This window comes from Dromiciops gliroides, chromosome 1, assembly GCF_019393635.1.
Source record: "Dromiciops gliroides isolate mDroGli1 chromosome 1, mDroGli1.pri, whole genome shotgun sequence".
NCBI classification, from domain to species: domain Eukaryota; kingdom Metazoa; phylum Chordata; class Mammalia; order Microbiotheria; family Microbiotheriidae; genus Dromiciops; species Dromiciops gliroides.
In genome coordinates this window covers 294,795,471-294,821,507 of record NC_057861.1, presented here as the reverse complement: position 1 = coordinate 294,821,507, position 26,037 = coordinate 294,795,471, and the positions used below count along the sequence as shown (strand labels likewise).

General features: G+C 37.6%; 1 protein-coding gene across 1 annotated transcript in view; it reads right to left on the bottom strand.

Annotated features, from left to right (window-relative positions):
* ZBTB10 (zinc finger and BTB domain containing 10) overlaps positions 1–26,037 on the bottom strand; it is a 55,796-nt gene that overhangs the window by 8,649 nt on the left and 21,110 nt on the right. The window contains exon 3 of the mRNA XM_043975797.1: positions 15,361–15,459. Coding sequence (XP_043831732.1) covers positions 15,361–15,459 — 99 coding nt within the window. The remainder of the gene's footprint in view (positions 1–15,360; positions 15,460–26,037) is intronic.

Here is a 26,037-nt window from a genome sequence, read left to right as displayed (position 1 = left end):
TGACATCATTTAAAAATATTAGTTTTAGGGGCAGCTAGATGGCACAGTGGATAGAGCACCGGCCCTGGAATCAGGAGTACCTGAGTTCAAATCCGGCTTCAGACACTTAACACTTACTAGCTGTGTGACCCTGGGCAAGTCACTTAACCCCAACTGCCTCACTTAAAAAAAAAATATTAGTTTTATGTCACTGGTATGAATGGAAGCAAAAAGGCCTGCCTTGTAAAGTTCCCAAGCACTGAGTCAAAAAGCAACTAATGGGAAAAAACTTGGACCTTCTAATCATTCATGGGTACAGTAGCTATTTCTTCTATTTCTCATGATTTCTGACACTCTTTGTTGGTCATGTGATATTTACATTGAATATATTATTGGATGATAGTGGTACCTGGACTAAAGAATGATTGTCATGCTTTGCTATTTATCATGACAGACATATTTCCTTTTCCTTCATCACCATCTCTTTTTAAATAAAAGTGAATTCTATTTTGCCTATTAACTCAGATATTTTACCTATTAAGTTTTTTTCTCTTTGCTTGTATTTACTTGAATGCATTCAGTTTTATTAAAATCCTTATTATTTATTATTTTCAAAAATATTATAAAGTCACTATTTTAACCTGGATTGGAGGGGGCAGGGGGAGATTAGAGACTAAGACTATTTCATTCATATGAGGAACTCCAGGAATGGAAACTTGTCCACAAATGTAGAGGGGAATCTTAGGTGGTAAATTTCAGACTTGCCTGGGGCACAGAGAGATTTGCCCATGGTCACCTAGCTAAAGGAAAACTGGATTTTTAGTCCTACCTCTGCTAGCTGCTCCATTTTGGGCAAGAGAAAATTTGCAAGTACAGATGCAAAATGTAATAAACAGAACCAAGGAAACAATACACACAACAATTGCAACAACAAACTGAATGCTCCAAAATTAATTTTAGAAAACCAACCTCAAAAACCAAACAAAAAAACCTAAAACAAACCTCAAGAGATATAGTAGGGGCAGCTAGGTGGTGCAGTGGATAGAGCACCGGCCCTGGAGTCAGGAGTACCTGAGTTCAAATCCAGCCTCAGACACTTAACACTTACTAGCTGTGTGACCCTGGGCAAGTCACTTAACCCCAATTGCCTCACTTTACAGAGGTGGAAGACTGTGGGTATACAGCACCACATGTAATGTTAGGCCTTTTTAATAAGCTGGCTTTTTGCCAGACTGGTTTCCTGCCACCCTTCCCTTTTGAATATTTTATTATGGGAGCAAAACATATTAGAAATAAAAAGGATATCAATAAAATTAATTCTTAAAAATGGCCACCCATTATTCCAGAGGACTCGACGTGAAATATGGTGCCCACTTCTTGACAGAGGAGTGATAGACTCAAGAGTGACACCTTTTTGGGGTTGTGGGAAATCCCTGAAAGAATTTATAAAAAAACACCAGAGAGTTCCAGATAAAATAGCTATCTTAACAGGAGACAGGCAAACCAACTTCCCCACACCCACTCCAAGAAAACCCTGAGGTACAGATGAGACTGAATAAAAGGTCAGCCAGATGCCCAAGAGAAAAATAGGAAAGAGTGTCTACCCCCAGGGCCAGCTCAAGGTAACCTCTGAGCCCTTAGTGTAGGGCCCTAGGGGTGTGGGGGTGTGGGGTGGGGGGTGTTAGAAACCCTGGAAGTGCAGCAGCAACAATGACCAGGGCCTTCAAATGTATAGCAGGTCTTCAAAATTTGGTATTCTGTGACTCAAAGATTGGGGGGGAGGAAGAGGGTAGAACAGTCCAGGCACTAATCTTGGGAAATGGAAGTTGGTGCAGGAATTTAGGAGACCCAGGGCAAGACAAAGATGAGCTGACCACCTCATCTAAAGGGCCAGGGTATTTCCTGTTCACAGGTCCAGCTTAAAGACCAATACTGGGGAGACTGAGTAAAATACTTGAATAGACCAAGTCATTGTGAGACTGTAAGAAATACTATCACAAAAACAAAGACAAAATTGGAAGTTTCCTTAAAAAAAAACAGATCAAGAATTTCAGAATCATTAGACTAATTGAAAACCTTTATATTTTAAAAAATTATAAATGAAACAATGCCCAGAGCTATTAAAGCCAAAAGGACAAAAATAAAATAGAACCTCCTCCTGAAAGAAACCGTAAAAGGAAAAGTTCTAGGACTGTCAGACAAATCCAAAGTTCCCATGTTAAAAAAACAAAATACTGCAAACATTCAGAAAGTAGTAGTTCAAATAACAAGGCATATAGAATCACACAAGAAGTGGCGATTTCTACTTCATTTTGGAATACAGTATTCCAATTGGCATATAACCCAAAATAACTTAGCAACACTGAATGCATAGTAGAAAATAGACCTTTAATGGAAACAGGACCTTCAAGCATCCCAGATGAGAAAATCAGAACTGAGTAGCTACTTTGAAATGGAAACAATAATCCAGAAAAGCCTACAAAGGTAAAATTGAGCAATTGGAAGAGTATGTATATGCTAATGTAGTGCAAATGTTCTAAAAGGAGGAGCATTAAGTGTCCCTTTAGAACCTTAAGATCTTCAAAGGGTATTGAGGGAGTTAAGAAAAAACAAAGATAGAAGGTATGTGTGTGTTTGGTTTTGAGGGTTTGAAGAAGGGAAAAGAAAAGGGAAGATAGAAAGGAGAATGCATTGCTATTTCTCATAGTTGGAGAACATGGGAATAAACAAAATAAGGAGGAAGTTGGCGGGGGGAGTGGGCATCAGATGAACCTCATTTTTATCTGAGATAAAGGAGGACTGAACACACCATAGAGAATATGGACTAGAAATATAATAAACAGGGAAACAAGTGTGGACAGTAAGGTGGGGGGAGGTAAAAGGGAGGGTGCAGTTACAAGCAAAACAAACTTCCTGATCATGAAGGGGATATTAAAAGAGGGAGAAAAAAGAGACAGAACTTTGACATTTGGAGAATGGACAAATTGTGGCTTATGAATCTAGTCAAGTATTACTATGCAACAGAATCCTAGAAAGTATGAACTGATGCAGAGGGAAGTGAGTAGAAGCAGGAGATCAATAGATACAAAGACAACAACATTGTAAAGACTTAAGAATTCTGGTCAACACAGTGACCAGTCATTTCTCTAGAGTACCTGGAGTTTCAAATTGTTTTCCAGACAACTAACCAATTCACCAATGTTTCATGTCTGTTTCAAAGTCCTTCCATTTCATTTTCCTCTTTGTCAACGACTACAAAAAATGGATTCCAAAGGACCAAATTGCTAAAAAAAGATATGGGTATTTGTGGTTTTGGGGGGTGGGTGGGTTGTGTACATGCATGTGCACACCACCCCAAAAATACATTTATGTATGCATTTGCATATATGGCTTTGTCTTCTTTGTCAAAAACTTAAGATCAATAGAATTAGGGGTAATTAAGTACCTTTTTCAGCTCTGGAGTAAAATTCCATGAAACTACTTATGCTACAAAAGCATTAAACTGCAGCCAGCTTTTTATAAGGACGATTTGATAATCATTACATCTGCTTATCATTTTCCTTTTTTTATCCAAGACTATAAAACTTGATTCCTAGTTAGGAACCTTGGGTTTCAGCGCAAACTTTGCTGTTAACTGCGGTGATTGGCAGGTTACATTTCAGCATAGTTTCCTCATCTGCAAAATGAATTTATTAAATAAAATTTCTGTCTATATTTCCATTCCATAATGATTCTGTCCACATCCTTTGCCCAAAGACAGCACTACCTGCCGCCGCCACTGCCTGCCACTGCCTGCCCACCCGGTCAATTCCAAAGTCTTTCAAAAAGTAAAGTTGAATTCAGTTGTCCCTATTGAATGGTGTGATTAAGGTTGGTGCCAAACAACAAAAACACCAACAAAACCTCCTACAATGACTAAACTCTAGTAAGAGACTCAGAAAATATTTAATCTAAATTAACTTCGCCAGCTCCAGGACAAAAAGGGAACACCTTTGAGACAGGACTATTCATAATAGGAATGTGTAGATAGGACCAGGGAGTTAACATTTATTATGGTGCTTTCATCTTTTATATCAAATTAGGGTTTTTTAATGGGGGTGGGTGTGTGTGTGTCTATGGATAGGTCCATGAATGTGGATGAGAAAAAAAAATATTATTTTCATTAACCTTTTACTGAAATTTTATATTTCTTTCAATTATTTAAAACAATCATCCTGAGAAGTAGTTAGCAAAATGCCAAAAAAAAAAATGCCCCAAGTTAACAACTTGTTTTATATGAAGATTTTAAGCTTTATTCCTCTTCTCAAAAGCCCTGAGAATAGGTGGTCTTTGTGAAGTCACAGCACAAAAAGAGATTGGGGTATTCCATCAGCAACTTCAAAATCCAACTGAAATTCAATTAATGTGTCAGTTCACAAAACTCTGTTGGCTATAGCTTGTAGAGGGTTTGCTAGGAATCTGAAGGCCCTCTCTCTGTATCCCACTCTTAGAACACTTAAATCAAAGGTTTAATACTCTGGCATTATGTCTATGCCAGAAATAAATACTTCTACCAAAAAAACCCCAAACCAAACCAAACCAACAAAAAAAAGAGATAAGATAAAAACTGAAGAGGGTAGAGTTCTCAAACCAAAGGACAATGGGCTTTGATTCCTGAAAAAATTCTATAAAACATTATTAAAGGAATGGTGTGTGCGTGCGTGTGTGTGAGTGAGAGAGAGAGAGAGAGAGAGAGAGAGAGAGAGAGAGAGAGAGAGAGAGAGAGCGCGCACAAGAGCAAGAGAGCGCAAGTGCGAGCACGAGTAATCACAAAAAGCCTACATAACTTCCCTAAGAATAGAATAAAAACTCTCAAGAGTTGAGAGGAAATTCATGGGGCTATAACTGAATAAAAATCCCACTTATGACATACCATTGCTTGAGGGTCTCTAAGCAAGAAGGAATAGTAATACTGTTGGGTATAGTAAGTCCTTAAGTCAAGCCTAAATCTGCCTCTGAAATTTCTACATATGCATCCCTGGCCATCACCACCAGCCTTGACTTTTGCCCTGCTACTGGACTTTGATTCTGGAGGAAAGTGAGGTTGATGACTTTGTATAGTTCTGCCTCAATTAAACACAATTCACTAGCAAGTCAAGACATCACCCTCATGGTGTCATTTGCCCTCTTTAAGAAAAAAGGATGACCAACACATTTTAATTGTTTTTGCTTGGGGGGGGGAGGGGGGAGGAAATGGGACAAGTAAATCATTCCACTTAATAGTTTAAATTTCCTCATACTCCCATAATGCTATGAGTCAACAAGGAGAGTAGACGAACCAAGGTTGATTGTTAAAGTACTACCAATTATTTAAAAATGAAAATTTCTTTCTTAAATTTTATATCAAAGAACTCTTGTATCTTGTGTCCAAGGATTCCTATTGATGGTAGGAATACTGAAATGTGAACCTCTTTCTGATCTTTTTAATCTCTCCTCTATTACTGGATACTTTTACCCCCATAGCAAAGACTCCACCCTATTATTTACTAATTTCAACCTATTCCTTTATAGTCTAAGCTTTATGTTTGTCAGACAGTATGGAGCGACAGGAGCAGACAGGGAAAAGTTACCTACCATAGCAACATATAAAATAAATGAAAAAACAAACCACCACTTGCTAATTTGGATGACTTTCTAATGCACTTTATCTTCTAAAAAAGGTAAATGGATTCAATGGGTTCAGAAAAGAAACTAACAATGCCAGGGAATGAAGTAGAAAGCACAGAATTTAACTCACTCAGCAAAAGGCAAAGTGAAAAAAGAATTGTAATGTTTCACTTCAATTACTCATCATCATTGCTGTATAAGTGAAAAATCATGTTTTCTAGATTAAGAATTGAGTATGTGGGGGGCAGCTAGATGGCGCAGTGGTTCAAGCACTGGCCCTGGATTCAGGAGTACCTGAGTTCAAATCCGACCTCAGACACTTGACACTTACTAGCTGTGTGACTGTGGGCAAGTCACTTAACCCCCATTGCCTAAAAAAAAAAAAAAAGAAAAAAAAGAAAAAAAAAAGAATTGAGTATGTGGTAGAGGAACTCTCATCTTTTTGCTCAACTTAAGTCAAAACTGTAATTTCCACCTGCAGATAGATCCACTGATCCTTAAAACTAGGTCTCTGAGAATATTTGTTCCTGAAGTAACCACTTCAGATCTAATTCATGTTTGGATGTTTTAAGATTTATACCAAGTGCTTTCTTCATGACAATCTTTTCATGAGCCTCATTTATGATAACAAAATTGAAGTTCATAGAAATTTAAATGAAGTAGTCAGTCACAGAACTACTGGGTAGAACTTAAACCAGTTTCTCCACAGTCCAGTGCTATCCCTCCCTCGGCATATCTCAAACAAATTCCTTTCAAAGATAGTTTCCTGGGACATAAAATATTTTGGGAAATTAGTACTATAAACAATTGACATTAAAGTAATAGTTGTGGTAGTAGGAATATTTTACCTGAGTATCATTTGTAAAGTGATAGCTATTAAGTGAGGCAGATTTGAACCTAACCCTAACATAACCCCAAGTCTCTATCACTCTGTCCAATGTGCCCTTCGTAGAATAGGAAATAGAAATTACCTAAAGCAAAGAGTTTAAAAGAAAGTATACATTGCAGAAAATCTAAAATCTGAAATCACTGAACTGAGGATCTTAATCAGGATCTGGATTCTGACTGCACTGACTACAGCTCATCAACTATATCATAATACTCTTCACAATTTGTGGTGAATAGACAAGCAACACTACTGGTCAGATTCCAGTCTTAAGTCTTGACTTTTCCCATGTGTTAAAAGATTAGGCCTAGTAGTCTTTAGACCACCATGACAGTCTCCCCTCAAGGAAGGCTATAGTTTATTGAATCTATGCATGGAAATCACTAGGCCCAATGGTCTTGAGGCCAGCAAGGTGGTCTCCTCTTCAGGGAGGCAGTAAGCTTATAGAACATACACGTGGAAAAATACTGACAATAATATTTGTCTAAGGTTAGCACAGCTGTGTGCCCAAAATATTTTGTCTAGCACCAGGCTGTTTTTCTCCCTGACATGCAAACCCCTATAATATTTTGTTGACCACCACCTTTTCTCCCTGATAAATCTCCAAAATAACATTTTGTCCTGACCCCTGATATGCAAATTGGTGAGTTGGAGGGAAACTGGGGGAGGGGGGAGAAGAGTGGCATATGGAATTGCACCCAAAATCAGAGTATAAGAAAACTCTCAGAAGGGCCCTTTGAGCATATTCTCCCTTCCAGCAGGAACATACCCTTCCAGCCAAATGGACCCGTGTCTCTGTGTTCCCCAATGAAGCAACACCTTTAACAAGAGTTATACTGTCAGTGTTTGTGTCTGGGGACACAAACTGGGGAGCAAGGCGCCATAAACCTAGTCATGGAAATCAAGGATCGATTAGGGAATTCTACATCCTCCTAGGAGGGAAGGCCCTTATGCCCAAGACTGTGGCCAAAAAAAATGATTTTACAGCCATATCACTTAACCTCTCAGAAATGTAAAAACGGGGATTATCTGCTGCTAACTAAATCAGAAGAGTCACTGAGAGTGAAGCAACTTTTAAAAACTTAAGGAATACAAATAAGATACAAGTAATAACACAAAGAAAAAATTTTTTCTAACCAGAACACATCACAATGCTTTAAATTTTACAAAGTACTTTCATTCCTCAATAACCCTGTGTAAGTAGGTACTGAAATTATTATCCTTTTGATTTTACAAACAAGGAAAGCCTGGTTTTATATCAGCCACGATAAATACTTTAGTAATAAAAACAATAGGATGCAATACAATAAGTAAAATACAGTAGGAAATATAGGCATTAAAAGAAAAGTAAGCCCCCCAAAAGAAAAAAACAAAAAACAAAAAAAAAATAAAAGTACAGGCCAAGTTCAGCTACAACTCACCATACTAAGCAAAATCTCACAATAAAAACCGCAAAGCAAAATGGGCAAAATGGGGTTAGGGGCACGAAAAAAAATGATAGCACATTTAACATGTTAAATGAGGCTACTCCTCTGCTTGTACGAGGCAAGCTGGGCAGGCCTCAACTCCACATGCCACAGGTAGGGGTGGATGAGTGGGTAGGACTAACCCTACTCAGCTTCTGCTATTGAAGTAGAAGACTGACAATAAATATGACACAAAGTCTTGGTTTACCTGTTGAACTGGCAGTCGGAAGGGTTGCAGCTTATGAATTATCATGAAGTAGTGCAGTTTCTTAATTTTTACTCAGATATATGTGAAATGTACCCTAATATATAAATTGTGTTTTCAAAACAAGCATTATAGCTTGAAACACACATGATTGCAGATGGTTGTGTTGACCTGAACCTTTTGTTCATTCCTTTCACTGGACATCAGAGGTTAAAATTGTGTCCATATTAATGCATTTCTAAACAAGGAATTTCAATTGTGATGGAAAGAGCTTTGACAGTACTGCAAAATCATTCAGAATTTTCTTTCTTTCTTTCTTTCTTTTTTTTTTAATGAGGCAATTGGGGTTAAGTGACTTGCCTAGGGTCACACAGCTATTAAGTGTTAAGTGTCTGAGGTTAGATTTGAACTCAGGTCCTCCTGACTCCAGGGCTGGTGCTCTATCCACTGCGCCACCTAGCTGCCCTAGAATTATCTTTCTATCCTATTATTAATGTGTGCTAGGAAGTGGCATGAATAAACAAAATTGCAAGTTACTTATCTATGAATGAATTCTCTCCAGTGTACAACATGAAAAGTTTTGCTTAACTATACTGTCACCCCCAACTGTTTTTTAAAAAAACTGTTACAAGGAATGGCTTACTTGGAAGGGAAGGAAGAAAGGATATTTATGATTGACTGTGATATAAAAACAAAAAGGTATCAGTAAAAAGATGCCCTTAATTATGAAAATGATATTTGGTTTTCTGCAGCATAGCTTAAAATAGAAAAATTATAGGCTCTTGGCAAGAGATGAAAATGCACACAACAAGTATCAGAAAAATATTGTTGCAAAGAGCCTTGCTTTTTGAAGCAAGAGTTTTGTTGTTTTTTAAATCTGAAAACAGAGGGGCAAGGGAAAAATTGTACATAGTGATTTGCTAAAACAGGTATCACAGAAAGTACTTTTATGGAGCTTAATATGGTAGCGTAGGGGTTAATAGAAAGAAACATGTTTAGGAGGCAGAAGCTGAAGCTAAGAAAATAAAGTCAAGACAGGCAGGAGGGCTTTGGGCATCAATCATCTGGGACTCTATTCAAAAATTAACTATGGTGGTTATAGTTTATGCTTGATACTATCTAACCTCATTAAAAAAAAATTAATGAAAATCCAGCTCACCTTTTCTCTCTCCCACCTCTCAACTGAAAAAAAGAAACCAAAACCTTTGCAACAAGTATGCAAAGTAAAGCAAAATGATTTCCCACATTGGCCATGTCCAAAAAAAAAAATGCCCCAAAATCTGTACTGAGACTATCACATCTTAAGTCGAGAGGTTGATAAAAAAAAAAAAAATGCTATGATGGTTTTTTTGGTGAGGCAATTGGGGTTAAGTGACTTGCCCAGGGTCACATAGCTAGTAAGTGTCAAGTGTCTGAGGCCAGATTTGAACTCAGGTCCTCCTGAATCCAGGACCAGTGCTTTATCCACTGTGCCACCTAGCTGCCCCCCCCCCCTGCATAATTATTTTAAAAGGCATTTTACCTTAAAAATACAGGTACAGACAAGATGAATCCTTGAAAATGAGACTCAGATCTAATTAACATATGGAGAATAGGTCTGTGAGTGTCACAAAGGCTGATAAAGGACTAATGTGCCTTACTAGCTATGAAGTCCTATCCTAGGGGAAAAGTAATTTTTGCTGTTTCATGCCACAAGGATGTTTCAAACTGCTACTGGACTAAGGCTATATGGGACCTTCTCAGGTTTTTAAAATTTATGCTCTTCCCAACCAAAAGTCACAGTGGAAGGAAAACCTGAAAATAAGAGTGAACCAATAATTCCCATCAGAGAAAACTCAAAAAGAAAGGAAGCAATTAAACTCGTATTTTCCAATTTTGGATATACAAATCTATAAAGTAAAGGTTACAAAATAAACTAGACACACAAACAAGGAAACAAATGTGAACTCGTAAGGATCTGGTGGCACAGATATTCAAGTAGTTCTAGAAGGGAATTTCTAAAAATGAACAGGAAAAAGAGGCAAAGAAGTTAAAGTCACAAGAGAAAATTCTCAAACTAGAGGAGGATAGAGAGAGAAACAGAAGCAATATTGTGGGAATGAATGTCAAAGATCACTTGAAAAAATGAAGACTGAAATAAAATGGATGAACCTTTACAAAAACAAAATACTTGGGATTAAAAGAACAAGAACAAAAAGAATTTAAACAATTCAATCTCAGAAAAGAAGCTGAACATGCCATATATGAACTTCCAAAGAAAAAAAACTACGTCCAAATGAACTAGGGGCAGTTAGGTGGTGCAGTGGGATAAAGCACTGGCCCTGTATTCAGGAGGACCTGAGTTCAAATCCAGTCTCAGATACTTGACACTTACTAGCTGTGTGACCCTGGGCAGGTCACTTAACTCCCATTGCCCTGCCCCCCCCCCCAAAAGGGAAATGAGACAAAGACAAAATAACTCCTATACTACATGAACTGTGAAAAATAGATAAAAGACACACTGACAAATTCCTACAGAAATACAGAAAGTCTTCATCAAAATACAGCATGCATTTATATTTATTTTTAAAGGATTAAAAATATTAAAATTGATTGAATAAAATAATTGAGATTAAAATAAAAGAAATTAGAAAGAAAAATAACTCCTATATTACATAAATTGTTTGCAAAAACAGAGACAAATGGCACACTGACAAATTCCTATACTGACAAGCATGTTCCTGACATTATACTTGTTAAGGAAAATAAAGCAGAAAAAGAACTATACAAATACCACCAATGAAATCTTGATTTAAAAATATAGGATAAAATGTTAGCAATGAGTTCAAAGGAATACATAGTTGAACGAAGGAAAACGATAAAGCTAGTAGACTATTGATAACAAAACCATGATTATATCAACACAGAAAGCCTTCAAACACAGCATGCATTTATATTCTTTTTTTTTTTAAGTGAGGCAATTGGGGTTAAGTGACTTAAGTGTCACTTAAGTGTGTTAAGTGTCTGAGACCAGATTTGAACTCAGGTCCTCCTGACTCCAGAGCCAGTGCTCTATCCACTGCAACACCTAGCTGCCCCTATATCAATTCTTTTTTTAAAAAAATGAATAAAGTATTTTGTTTTTTGCCCGTTACATGTAAAGATAGTTCAACTTTTGTTTATACAAGCTTTCCAATTTCAGATTTTTCTCCCTCCCTCCCCCCTTCCCTAGACAGCAGGTAATCTGATATATGCATATATATATATATATAATGTTAATTCTTAAAGGCAAATAAATAAATAAATTTACTCAATGTGGTAAAGAGTATTAAGCTAAAACAAAAAGTTAGCATGAATTGTAACTGAAGGTCAGGGACAGTGCAAGATTGCCGCTTTGTTATTTATAATATTTGATACAGAATTCAAGAAATAGCAATGAGATGAGAAAAAAGAAATTGAAGGAATAGGTATAGGCAAAATTATCAGTATTTTAAAGCAAAAAGGTGTTTCCTTAAGAGAATCTCAGAGTTACCACAACAGAAAGAAAACTTTTGGGAGAAACTTCAAAAATCTGCAAGAACTCCCTTCCCCACCACAAACCAAACAACAGCAGCCCATAAATCTGGGACTTGCCTAATACTCTTAGTATTTCAGAGAGTCCATTTCAAAGGATTTAAAGGAAGTACTGCTAGAATCTAATGGTATAAATTTTATGAAGAAAGTCTGTCCCAAGAGAGATGTCAAGCTTTCAAGAATGAGATTCTACTAGCGCAAAGAATTATCCCAATTAAGAAGAGAATGGCAATTTTATGTTCTTTCTTCATTTACAAGAAGAATGATAGACCTTTGGACTAGGAAGGTCCTAACAAAAATGTTTCAAGTTAAAATCTAAGCTAAATGAAGAGATGGTCTCACCTAGATGCCTTTCTCCTAACCCAAACTCCATTCCAGCATACTGGGAAAAAAACAAAAACAAAAACTGGTAGTAGAATATGATTGCTGAGATCCTATCAGTGATCCTTTTCTCAAGCCACAGTTTGAGAACAATTTTCTTAAGAAAAATAAAAGGAGAGAAGAAGCCAACATAAAAGCCAATGATTATGGGTGTTGAGAGACAGTTTGTGGATATTTAGAAAAGAAAGCTGTAACTTCTAAGTGCCAGTATAACTTTATCAAGGTTATGTAAGAAGTTATATTAGCTAAAGGTCCAATGGAATTCCACATATTTTAATAACAAAGAAATGATGACTTTTAAAGAATGTTAATCAAGTATAAATAACAAATTATTTTCCCCTGAAAGACACAGCAGCAAGTGCCAGGTAGGTTAAAGGCAGGTTACCTATGCAGCCATCCTAAGGGAACTAAACTCTTGAGGATCTTGAAGATAAGGTAATCACTATCCCTGCATTCTCCAACGCAACTGAAAAACAACCTCCACTGATATGCAAATATCAGTGGAATAGCCAGAACCTCTGTGACATCCATTATTATTGGCCCGACCTAATGAAAAGATTTGAGGTTCTCCCATTTACCCATCTCTAAGGAATGGCTAGTTGGGTAGCCTTTAGGTAATCTAGTCACAACTCCTCAGTCTATATTTCCTCATCTGCAAAATGAAACAACCCTATTATGCTGAAAAGTAGCAAAGAGATCAAAGAGGAATTTGATCATCACTCCTATGAAAGTAGGCAGATGGGGCAGCTAGGTGGCGCAGTGGATAGAGTACTGGCCCTGGAGTCAGGAGGACCTGAATTCAAATCTAGCCTCAGACACTTAACACTTACTAGCCATGTGACCAAATGCCTCACCGCCCCCCCCCAAAACCCAAAGTAGGTAGATAGCATCAATTTTATGCCTAAGAACTATCCTATCAAATCCTTCCTGTTCTGCCTTAAATGCCCTTCCTGCTTTTGAAAATAATAATAAATACACATACTATTACTTCTGCTACCAATCCTTGAAAGGGTTATATGGATTAAATGAGATGGTACATGTAAAATGAGCTCGAAAAGATTTTAAGCAAAGAAAAAAAAATGAAAAATCTCCAAAACAGTAACAACTCTGAAGGAGATAACCTTCATTGTAAGGTGGCTCAACATTTTCAAAGCCTAGATCAGTACAGAACAAAGCATGATAGACCCTACCAAGATGGAAAAGCTCCCATTTTGGATCTTGCAATGGATTGTCAACTACTGATGCCCACCCCAGCTAAGTTCAGAAAGTTTCATCAACAGGTTGTCATCAACAAGTAATGATTTTTTCAGCCACAACAACTCTGGAAGAACTTGGAATATAAAGTCATATCACATAAAAAGAAGCAACTGGGGGGAGGGGGGGCGCAGCTAGGTGGCGCAGTGGATAAAGCACCAGCCCTGGATTCGGAAGGACCTGAGTTCAAATCCAACTTCAGACACTTGACACTAGGTGTGTGACCCTGGACAAGTCACTTAATGCTTATTGCCCTGCCCCCCCCCCAATAAAATAAGCAATTTGGAAAAGTTCTGAGCAAACTGCAGATAAAAGGAGTCCCTAGTCCATTTTCATCACTTTAGAATGTAAGCTCCTTTGAGGGCAGGGACCATGTTTTTGTCTTGCTTTGTATTCCCAGGGCTCAGCAAAGTGCCTGCTATAGAGTAAGCACTTAATAAAGGCTTATGGATGAGTCTTGCCTGTGTTCTCCCTCAAGTGGCACAGAGTTGCTGTAAGTCTATTTTATTTTAGGGAGCACTTGCGAAACTGACATCATATAATCATGTAAGTAATTAAGCACCCACTTTCCAACAACCTAATACAAAAAGTATTTATATTCCCATTTCATAATGCTATATGCATACATGTCATATCTGCCTCTATTAAAGCACTACGGTGCTTTATCATGGCATGGAGTTGACCCTGGGCTCATGAAGGGTAAGTATGGCCAGCTCTAGCAAAAGATGGAAACATATATACCTTCTACTATCTGAAAACCTCTGACTAAGTTCAAGGGGGTTCATTACCAGGTTGTTTGCAGGATGAGGTTTTTACTCTGAAGAGCAAGCACACATACTAACAAAATTAGAAAACCTTTAAGGACTGAAATACACACATAGGCTTTTAAACACTTTTTTTTTCCCTAGCATGATTTTAAAATCACTCTTGTCTAATCTGCTACTGGTTCTCTCAAAGAATTTCCATAAAGCCTTTCATTTCCCTACATTACTGCCTCTATATATACACCTTCTTTCTCATAAATCTGCATAATTAGTAAAAATTGTTCTGGACCCCTGGATTTCACTGATTTAGGGAATACCTGATAAGGAAACTGCCTCTACCAATACACATCAGAAAATTTTCTGCAAATATAATCTTAAGAAAGTTGCTTAGGGTACTAAGAGAGTGGCATGCCTAGTTCATACAGCCAGAATGTGACAAGGGTAGTATTTGAATGGATGGTTCACCCTGACTCCTGGACAACACCATCTTGGTAGGGTCTATGATGCCTTGTACTCTACTGACATAGCCTTTGAGAATGTTGAGATGGGGTAGCTAGATGGCGCAGTGGATAGAGCACTGGCCCTGGAGTCAGGAGTACTTGAGTTCAAATCCGGCCCCAGACACTTAACACTTACTAGCTGTGTGACCCTGGGCAAGTCACTTAACCCCAATTGCCTCATTTAAAAAAAAAAAGAATGTTGATCCACCTTACAATGAAGGTTTGTTCTCCTTCAAAGTAGTTATTGTATGAGATTTTTCATTTTTCTTCTTTGCTTAAAAGTTGAGCTCATTTTACATGTACCATTTAATTTAATCCTTATAACCCTTTCAAATATTGGTAGCAGAAGTAGTAGTACGTGCATTTTAAAAATTTAAAAAAAAATTATTTTCAAGTAACCTCTATTTAAAACAGCACAAAATCCAGAATGCTTTTGATTATTCATATAATATTCTGTCGATTTAAAAAATGGTTTTAGTTTTGCTCATTTGTTCAATAATCAGTGATTCTATATAGTAAAATATTATATGATTATCTGCAATTGTAATTCCTGATCAGTTATAGTCATTATAAGGATGATGACTAGGATATAAGGGTAAAATCACCATTATGTCACAAGTCACAGACATATCAAAAAAAAGAATCCATCTCCTCTGGAATACATGATACTTATTCTCCAAAATCTTTTAATTTCATCTTCAAAGTTCCAACTGCACCTAGTACCTACCAGCATCACCTCCGTCTTGACTTGAGTTAGCTTCAGCCAGCAAACCTGAATTAATGTTCCTATCACAGTCCGCCCCTGAAAGTAGAGCACCATCCAAATCTGAAAAGGACATATAGAATACACTGTTATTGACAAAATACTTCCTCATTTTTTAGTTTCACAAGCATATAAATAATATGTCTACTATATACTCAACACTTTGGAAGCCAATAGGGTGATGAAAGGACCTTATACCCAAGCAGAGGACTCAAGACTAACATAAATTGAACAATGCCCAAGGACTATTAAATTTCAATTGGGGGGCAGCTAGGTGGTGCAGTGGATAAAGCACTGGCCCTGGATTCAGGAGTACCTGAGTTCAAATCAGGCCCCAGACACTTAACACTTACTAGCTGTGTGACCCTGGGCAAGTCACTTAACCTCCATTGCCTCACCAAAAAAAAAAAAAAAAAAAAATTCAATTGGAATGGACAGGAGAGAAAAACAAAGAGTAGAACATTCAGAAGTGTTTATGGATAATACAAGGTCATATCTGGGCATTAAATTATATAGTGAGAAGCAGGGTAGATTGGCTTTGAAAACCAGGCAGAATTTATAACTAATGGGGTAGGAAGTAGCGAAATGTTAAAAAACCCTCAAAACTATATTCTTAATACCCAATGAATGGCTAAGAATCCAAAATTATCCACATAAGAAAAAAAAAAAAAAGGCAATCATTCTATTAAGTCAGAGGAGCTTAAGTGAACAGTTATAACAACTTCTAGAAGGGACTGTTAACATTAAAAAGGAACGTTCCACTAATGCATTGTTGGTGGAACTATGAACTGATCCAACCATTCTGGAGAGTAATTTGGAACTATGCCCAAAGGGCTATGGGACTGTTCATACCCTCTGACCCAGTGGTACTACTGTTATGTCTGTATCCCAAAAAGACCATAGACAAAGGAGAAGGACCCACGTGTACAAAAATATTTATAGCAGCTCTCTTTATGGTGGCAAAGAACTGGAAATTGAGGGAATGCCCATCAATAGCGAAATGGCTAAACAAGTTGTGGTATATGAATGTAATGGAATACTATTGTGCTGTAAGAATTGATGAACAGGGCAGCTAGGTGGCGCAGTGGATCAAGCACCGACCCTAGATTCAGGAGTACCTGAGTTCAAATCTGGCCTCAGACACTTGACACTTACTAGCTGTGTGACCCTGGGCAAGTCACTTAACCCTCACAGCCCTGCCCCACCCCAAAAAAAAAGAAAAAAGGGGGGACAAAACAGACAGGAAAGAATATGCCTATTTGATTAAATTGTTTAGCCTTTTCAGTTACTAATGTCTATCTACTCTGTATTTAATAGTGACAGCTATACATTCTTTTTTTTTTTTTTTTTTTTTAGTGAGGCAGTTGGGGTTAAGTGACCTGCCCAGGGCCACACAGCCGGTAAGTGTCAAGTGTCTGAGGCCGGATCTGAACTCAGGTACTCCTGACTCCAGGGCCGGCGCTCCACCCACTGCGCCATCCAGCTGCCCTGACAGCTATACATTCTTACTTATTATTCTTTGAGCAGTCTCATGGGTTTTCTTAATCAACAAACCTATCTTATGGGTTTCTTTAATCAACAGCACAAAATCCCATAAATGAACTTGTTTATTGTCACATAATTATTGAAAACACTGGACCTAGGGGCAGCTAGGTGGTTAAGTCACTTAACCCTCATTGCCCTGCCAAAAAAAAAAAAAAAAGGGGGGGGGGAAAGAGAGGAGAAAACACTGGACCTACCAAAATGTTTAATAGAAGGGTGGCCTTGTCAATGAACCTAATGGTCTTAATTCTTGCCTTAATATAACTGCAGAAAGGATTATAAGAGTTTCAAAGAAACTTGGAAGAAAACCCAATTTATTTGGTCTAAGGGTTCTTAAATTTGGCGTCTGGGAACTATTTTTTAAAACAATATTTAAAATTATATTCATGTATTTCCTTATATCTTGTTATTTTAGAACACTGTGCCTCAAATCTCTCCTCACTCCAGTGTATCTTCCACTAAGCTCTCTGATCTTCTGATTTGATTTCTTCAAATCTGAGGCTAAAATCTCACCTTCTACAAAAAGCCTTTCCTAATACCCTTTCATGCTAGTTATACATTAATTATGTTGATTACAGATCCTATATGTACAGTCAATCTTGAAACATTTGAGTTTTCACTTTCAAGATTTCAAGCATCACACACAGAGAAAAATCAAAGGTGCACACTTGTGGAGCGGCTAGTATCCTACTAGGCACCTTCACTGGTCTTCACCCTTCTGTGCATTTGCTGCATATTTTCATAAAAAAGGATCAATGTATCAACATTCACGTTTTTTACTTTCATTAAGTTTTCTAGTAATACTATGCCTGTAAAAGTTGAGGACTGACAGTATTTTGTTTGTACAGTTATTTGCACATTTTCTGTTCATCAGACTAGACTGTGTAAGCTCTTGCATTTCTTTTCCATCCCCAGCATACTGTAGACTGTAGGTGCTTAATGTTTGTTAAGAAGGGATCCACAGGTTTCACCAGACTTGCCAAAGGGGTATGTAACACAAAAATGTCTAAGAACACCTAATTTAATAGAACCTCCCACCCACAATAAAAGAATCTCTTTAGAAGTCCCATTAGATGGTTTTGGTCACTGCCTAAATACCTTCAATGACAGGGGAGCACGTTACATAAGAAGCAGCCTATTCCACAGTGGAAAATTTAGTTAATAAACTACATCCTTATAATGAGCTGAAAAATCTAAGGTATCATTTCCATTTTGTCTACTTATTAAATGAAAAATCATCAAGTTTCTTAAGTAACTACTACTATGTAGGACACTGTTCCTGGGGCTGGGAACAAATAACATTATTTCCCTCAAAGAGCTAACATACAAGGGGCAGGTAGGTGGCACAGTGGATAGAGCACTGGCCCTGGAATCAGGAGTACCTGAGTTCAAATCAGACCTCAGACACTTAACACACACTTACTAGCTGTGTGACCCTGGGCAAGTCACTTAACCCCAATTGCCTCACTTAAAAAAAAAAAAAGGAGCTTACATACTATGTCAGGAATTTGGGGTGGGATCTGTGTATACATGTACATAGACAACTGTAGCCTAAAGGAGTTAAAGGGGGGCAAAGGAGAAATCCTAAGCATTCTAGGACATAGGAAGGGTACTCATGGCCTGCAAAACTGCAGTAGGCAGGAAACAAATTAAAATGTAATTGGGAGGGGGGGCAGCTAGGTGGCGAAGTGGATAGAGCACCGGCCCTGGAGTCAGGAGTACCTGAGTTCAAATCCAGCCTCAGACACTTAATTACTAGGTGTGTGATCCTGGGCAAGTCATTTAACCCCAACTGCCTTACTTAAAAAAAAAAAAAAAGCAATTGGAAAATGTTAAACAGTAATAAAAATATCCTATGACATAGATAATGTTAATTTGTGGTTTTCTAAGGCAATTAAGTGGCCCTGACACTACTGTGTTAGGAAAAACTGAAGCTTTCAGTTAGGAGTAGAGAGGCTGGAAGAGAACAGAAAGGTCTTGGAACAAAGATATCAAGAAGGATAGCCTTGGAAAATAAGCCTGGGTTTGGAGTTGAAGACCTGGGTATGAATTCCAGATCTATCATCTACCACTTTTATCAAATGAAATGTCTGATTTTTTTTTGCTATAAAATATTACATAAACATGAGCTGTTTTTATTACAACCTGTATGAACCTGAGGCAAGTCACTGACTCTCTGAACCTCAATTCTCTGTAAAATGAGAGGGTTGAATTAGTTGATCCTTTTAGGAAGTCCCTTCTAGTTCTAAATCTATGATCTTGTGACAGAAATGAAGGACAGCCCTTCAAATGTCTAACTCATTTCATCCCAGGGTCCATCAATCATTCTTCTGATATGGTCACAGGATCATGAGATCATAGGATTTAAGCTGAAAAGAACGGTAAAGAATTGTTATTTGAGGTTTTTATGACCCCATCTTTTGGCTAGAATTAAAAAAAAAAAAAAAACCTCGGCGGGAGCACTGGCCTCTGGGGCTCCACAAATGGCACAGTGCTCCACCCACTGGTTGTAGCTGTCGCCATGGTGCTGGCACCTTATGTCATCACCACTCACTGATGCCTACATGGGCCTGGCAAAATTATGATTGGAAGCCCAGTGAGGGCAGTCATGTGACTGTCAGAGTGGCCAGCCAATTGGTTGGGGGCTCTCTGGGGTCTGCTGGGAAGAAGGGAGATTTGCCATTCTAGCTGGAAGCTGGAAGGTGACAAAATGCTGCTGTGTATTCCTGGGTGGTGGGTGTTATTCAGGTTGTATAATTTCCCTTTTCTCCATTTTATTTCCTTTCCCTTGATCCTACAGATCCTGTTTGTGTTTTTTTCCTTTTTTTAAGTTCATTCTTGTTAAATAAACCCTGTTCTGTTTTGAGAGAGGCTGCTGGTCTCCTTCCTTGCCCCAATATTGCGGCGAGCCGCATAGCTAACACTCCCCAACTAAAAACACTCCCCACAGAACTTTCTAAGTCCCTCTGTGTAAGGTAGGAAGAAATAAAGCCAAGATTCAAACTCTGGTCTTCTGGTTCAAGATCTTGAGCTCTTACCAAAGTACCACTCTTGACCATTGTGTCAGGATCCCTCTTAAAAATCAATTACCTAAGGGCAGCTAGATGGCGAAGTGGCTAGAGCACCGGCCCTGGAGTCAGGAGTACCTGAGTTCAAATCCGGCCTCAGACACTTAACACTTACTAGCTGTGTGACCCTGGGCAAGTCACTTAACCCCAATTGCCTTGCCAAAAAAAAAAAAAAAAAGATAAGAAAAAATTACCCAGAAAGCAACATAATACTCTAGATCTATCTGAGGAGGCAAGAGTAAGACCTGCCTTATATATATATTTTTAGTGAGGCAATTGGGGTTAAGTGACTTGCCCAGGGTCGCACAGCTAGTAAGTGTTAAGTGTCTGAGGCCGGATTTGAACTCAGGTACTCCTGACTCCAGGGCAGGTGCTCTAGCCACTGCGCCACCTAGCTGCCCCTGCCTGCCTTATATTTTAATAATGTATGCTAAGATTTGATCACAATATTGACTTACCTTGAATCTGATAGGCAACTGAACCCTTAAGACCTTTTCCTAGTGGTTCAAGCTGTAAAGATTATTTTGCATCTGACTCATCATATCTATTATTTTTGATTGTGTCATTTGCAAAGCTGACTTCAAATCACAGACCCAAAGTTAAGAGTTGTGACAACTCCCCTCCCTTCAACAAGACTCAGGGCCATTAACCAACTCTTTTGAGTGATTCTATTTATGTGGCCACCTAATGGTATTTATTAACCAGCTCATGTTTCAGTACCTTTGCCATAAAAATTATCATCTACTTTGCTAGTAAATCATAGCAGGAGCAAACACTTGAAATACAATATTTCATCTGATCCTAACAATCTTTTGAGGTAAATACTACAGGTGGTATTATTACCCTTTTATAGATGGGGAAACTAAAGCTGAAAAAGACTGACTTGTCCATTATAATATTTGTTTAAAGTGCTTAGCACAGTACCTGGCACCAATATGTGTCACATAAATGTTTACTAGCTTCCCTCTACTGCCCTTCTCATGATCATAAACCTAATATGTCTCAGACGTGACATTAGAACTCAGGTCCAATGCTTTCCACTACACCATTGTGCTGCCATCTGAAAACCTATTCAGCTTCTCAAAGGAAATACTTCCTTGCCAGGCTCATTCTAAGGTAATTGATTCATGTTAGCTTTTACTTTCAACTGCTACATCATTGATAACAGACATGAGTTCAAATTCTACTTCTGATCTGTGTGATCTTACAGGTAACAACCTCCCTAGACTTCAGTTTCAGTTCCTCTTGAGGGACTAGATGCCTTGAGGTAGATTCTAGTTATAGATCTATAATCTTATGAAGACAACCACGTGGTTAGCAGAGAAGTATCTGTAGCAATCAACATCTCAAATGGCAACAATGACTTTAACTGTCTCAATTCAAATTCTATCTGTAGACTGGTTGTCAAAAATATAAGAGGTTCTCTGAAGTTGAAACCCATAGGTGAACTCCCCAAAGTAATCAGATGGCTTTTTTGCTTTTTTTTTTTTAAAGAAAAAAGCTTAAATGATGTTTTATCTAAGAAAGCAACAGACTTCCTGATGGTTTTTAAAAGACTGGGGACAGGGAACCTCCTGGTACAATAAAAAGAACTCTAAATTCGGGATGGGGGGGTGAGGGGGTGGTTCAAATCCTAGTACCTACTAATGTGACCTTGAGCAAATCACTTAATCTCTCTGTGGGCCTAACTTTTCTCTTCTGTAAAGTGAGGGGGTTGGACTGGATGGGCCATGAGTTGGACTGAGGTCCCTCCCAGTTCAAGAGATTCCTATGACCAATACCTGTCCAGTCAGTTCAATGGTTTGAATAAATTAACAAGATTATAAATTCTACAAACTATATTTATCTATTGAGATAAAGCAGATGCCTTATTAAAAGGCACAAATAATACAGTATTGTAACGATTGGAATGACGCCACCTGCTGGAGACTTACTGTAGAAGAGTTCCACCCATGAAGCGAAGGTCTTTGAGGGCAAGACCAGGAGTCTTTTCTTTGGCGTCAGGAAGTGACGCAGGCTAGTGGGAGGAGGAAGGAAGAGACTGGCGCTCGGTCTCGCGCTTTCTCCTCTGGACTCTGGTGGAGAGCGGAGCTAGAAATGTGCTCTCCCTTTAATAGATAGGAATCTAGGCCTTTCTCTCTCTTTACCAAATTCTTATTCTCCTTAATAAATGCTTAAAAGTCTAACTCTTGCTAAAGCTTATAATTTATTGGCAACCACTCAGATATTTTAGACAGTTTAGCTAGAATTTTAGCCCTTAACAGTATAAAACCAAATAAATGGACAGTTTCCACTGTTTTTTCACACATATGAACATTTTGTCCTAAATGCAGTTAGTATTTTGGCAAGAAGGCAAGGGTGGGATGGGAGAAGTTCACTGTCAAAGAAATACAGGAATTTAGTTTTAACCTTAAATATTCATCCCACCATAATACATTTTGAGCTTGCTAATTCTAGCAAAATCAACAAAAGGCTAAAATTTGCAAAGTGTGAGCTAATACTCAGTGTCCCCAGTAGATAGCAAATCCATCCTGGTCAAAGCTGGAGACAAAAAAGCAATTTTGTTTTAAAAAATAAAATACACGATCCTCATTCTTGGGATATAGGTGAAAGAATACTGAACTAGCAGTCCTAGTCTATGATTTGCTACTTGTTAGCTGTGTAATTTATGTGAGTCCCTTTTCTCACATAAGATGGGAGTGATAATCTTAACCTATAGCATAGGGTTGAGGGAAGGATTAAAGATAAAGCAGGTGAAAGTGCTTTGAAAAATGTTTATTATAGAAATTGATCTATTACTATTATAATTTCAAATAAAGGAAAAATCTAACAATTCACCTAAAATACTGTTTTAGGTAAGGACTATAAATAGCAATAAAACTTAAATAACTCATTGTCAAAGAGCTTGGTCTCGTCTCATGGAGACCCCCATGAACACTAATACTGCTAAGTACATCACATAGCACTTCTGTCCCTATTAACTCATTTCAGATTCAAACACATTGATGCATCAATCAGAAGTCATACAAAAGAGAATCATTCACCTGGCAAAGGACTTTCTGTTTTTCTAACTGCCTACTTAACAAGGATAAACAGAATTCAAAATAAAACTGTTTCATACAATCTTCAAGTCATGGAAAATCAAGGTAGAGCTAATATACTTCTACTGGACATAGATGAAAAGGACCTTTGAGGTCATTCAACACTCTCATTTTATAGATGAGGAAATGAAAGCAGCTGTTAAGTGTCTGAGGTAGGATTCAAGCCCAGGTCTTCCAGACTACAAGCCTAGCATTCTATATCCTAGGCCAGGATTGCCCTTACCATCAGCAAAAGGCTATTTGAAAGGAGTATTAGCTTCACCACTTCCCATATGAGGCCTTCCCTGATCTCCCCTACTCCCCAGCTGCTAATGCACCTCCAAATCACCTGACTGCTTAGGGGGGAAGTTTATATCTCTAAACACTCCCTTCAGTAAAGAAAGAGCAGCTCAAACTATAGACATAGAACTAAAAAAAAAACCTAGGAACTACTCCCCCACCCCAAACACCAAAATAGAAATCCTGAAAAATAAAAAAATTAACAAAATTGAAAACAAAAATATCCCAATGAATGAACAAATAAAGCTATGAAATGGTGGGTTTTTTTTTGTTTTTGTGTTTGTTTTTTTAGTGAGGCAATTGGGGTCAAGTGACTTGCCCAAGGTCACACAGCTAGTAAGTGTTAAATGTCTGAGGCCGGATTTGAACTCAGGTACTCCTGAATCCAGGGCCGGTGCTTTATCCACTGCACCGCCTAGTGCCCCTATGAAATGGTTTTTACAAAATAGATAAGCCAGCAGAAGTCATTCGAAGAAATTATTCAAAACTATTTCACCCAATTGTATGCCAATAAAACTGACAAATCTAAATAAAATGGATTCACATTTCCAAAAATACAAATTGCCCATATTATAAACAGGAAATAGAGGTCTTAAATAGCTATCCCTCAGAAAAAGGAATCCGAATAATCCATAAATGAACTCTCAAAAGCAAAACGAATAAACAAAACAACCTAGGACCAGATGGTTAAATAATTAATTCTAATACTACACAATTCAAACACTACACAAAGCATAATTAACTCTAATACTACACAAACTGGAGAAGTAGAAAAATGGGTCCTGCCCAAATATGGTCCTACACAAATATGGTCCTGATACCTAAACCGGGGAGAATCAAAAAGGGAAAACTACAAACCAATAATCATCCCTAATGAATACTTATGCTAAAATTTTAAGCAAGGAGATCAAAACCACATATCAAAGATTATACACTGATCAGACTAGATTTTTAATATTAGAAAAACAATAAATATTGTTTAAAATCATAATTGTATCAATATATACAGAAAAAGCTTAAGATATAGCACCCATTCCAATGAAAAAAACTCAAAAAACAAAAAAAGGTGCAACTTTCCTTAATATGATATTGGTATCTAATTAAATCCACGTATTATCTGTAAGGATGATAAACTTATGTCTTTCCAATAGGATCGGGGGTAGAGAGCAGGGATGTCCAATTTCACTATTACTATTCAACATAATGCTAGTGACAGCAGTAAGAAAAAAAAAATGTAAAGAAGCATAAGCAAAAAATAAAACCATCACTTCTGTAGATGATATGATAATTTACTTAAGAGAACACAAGATCATTTAGGATACCAAACAACTTAGGCAAAGTTGAAGGATAGAAAACAAATCCACATAAATCACTTCTATATATAATAACCAACAAAATCCAGAAGAGCTAGAAATTCCATTTAAAATAAAAATTAAATACTCAGGAGTCTACCTGCCATGATACAAGAACTATATGAAGAATTTAAAAAATTCTTTACATGAAAACAGATCTAAATAATCGAAGTATAATTGCTCAGCAATATTAATATCCAATGTTAATAAAAACACCACCTAATTTACTTAATACCACACCAAACTATCAAAGAACTTCGCAGAACTAGGAAAAAAATATTTAAATTCATGCAGAACAAAACGTTAAGAATCTCAAGAAAAATAACGGGAAAAAGTGTGGGGGGAAAGTGGAAGGGAAGGAAGCCTATCTCATTACTATACTACAAAGTAGAAATCATCAAAAACAATTTGGCACTAGGTAAGAAAGAGAATCGCAATGGAACAAATACACAATATACAGAAGCAACAACTATTACAGCCTAGTGTTTAATAAACCCAAAGATCCCAGCTCTTAAGGCAAGAATTCATTATTCGACAAACTGTTGGAAAAACAAGAAAGTAGTCTGGCAGGAAGGTCGTTTAGAGAGATTTAACCACAAGGGGTGACATCATAAACAAATTAGAGAAGCATGAAAGAAATTACCTGTCAGATCTGTGATGAGGGAAGAGTTCATAACCAAACAAGAGCTAGAGAGGTTCACAGGAGGTAAGATGAACGATTTTGATTAAATAAAATTCAGAAATTTGTGCATAAGCAAAACCAAGTTAGGTATACTAGAAGAGAGGGAAATTGGCAGAAAATTTTTCCAATTAAGTTTCTCTGATAAGAGTTCTCATTTTCTAAGAAATACAGGGGAATTAACATATATACAAAACTGTGGTACAATTGAAAAGAGATTTTCTATGGACATGTTTATTACTAAAAGGCTTTCCTTTTCTCCTAACAAAGGTTAACAACCTTTCCAAATCAATGATTTTAAAAATGAGAGGGTTGGGGCAGCTAGGTGGTACAGTGGATAGAGCACCGGCCCTGGATTCAGGAGGACCTGAGTTCAAAACTGGCCTCAGACACTTAACACTTACTAGCTGTGTGACCCTGGGCAAGTCACTTAGCCCCAACTGCCTCACACCAAAAAAAAAAAAAAAAAAAAAAAAAAAAAAAAAAAAAAAGAGGGTCACTGTAGCCCAATGCAGGTTTCCTCCCCCCCCTAGCCTCCACATAGGTTATGCCATTAAAAATTATCAAATGCATGTATTAATACTGTGGACACCATATAAAATACCATTCTCTCACCAGTC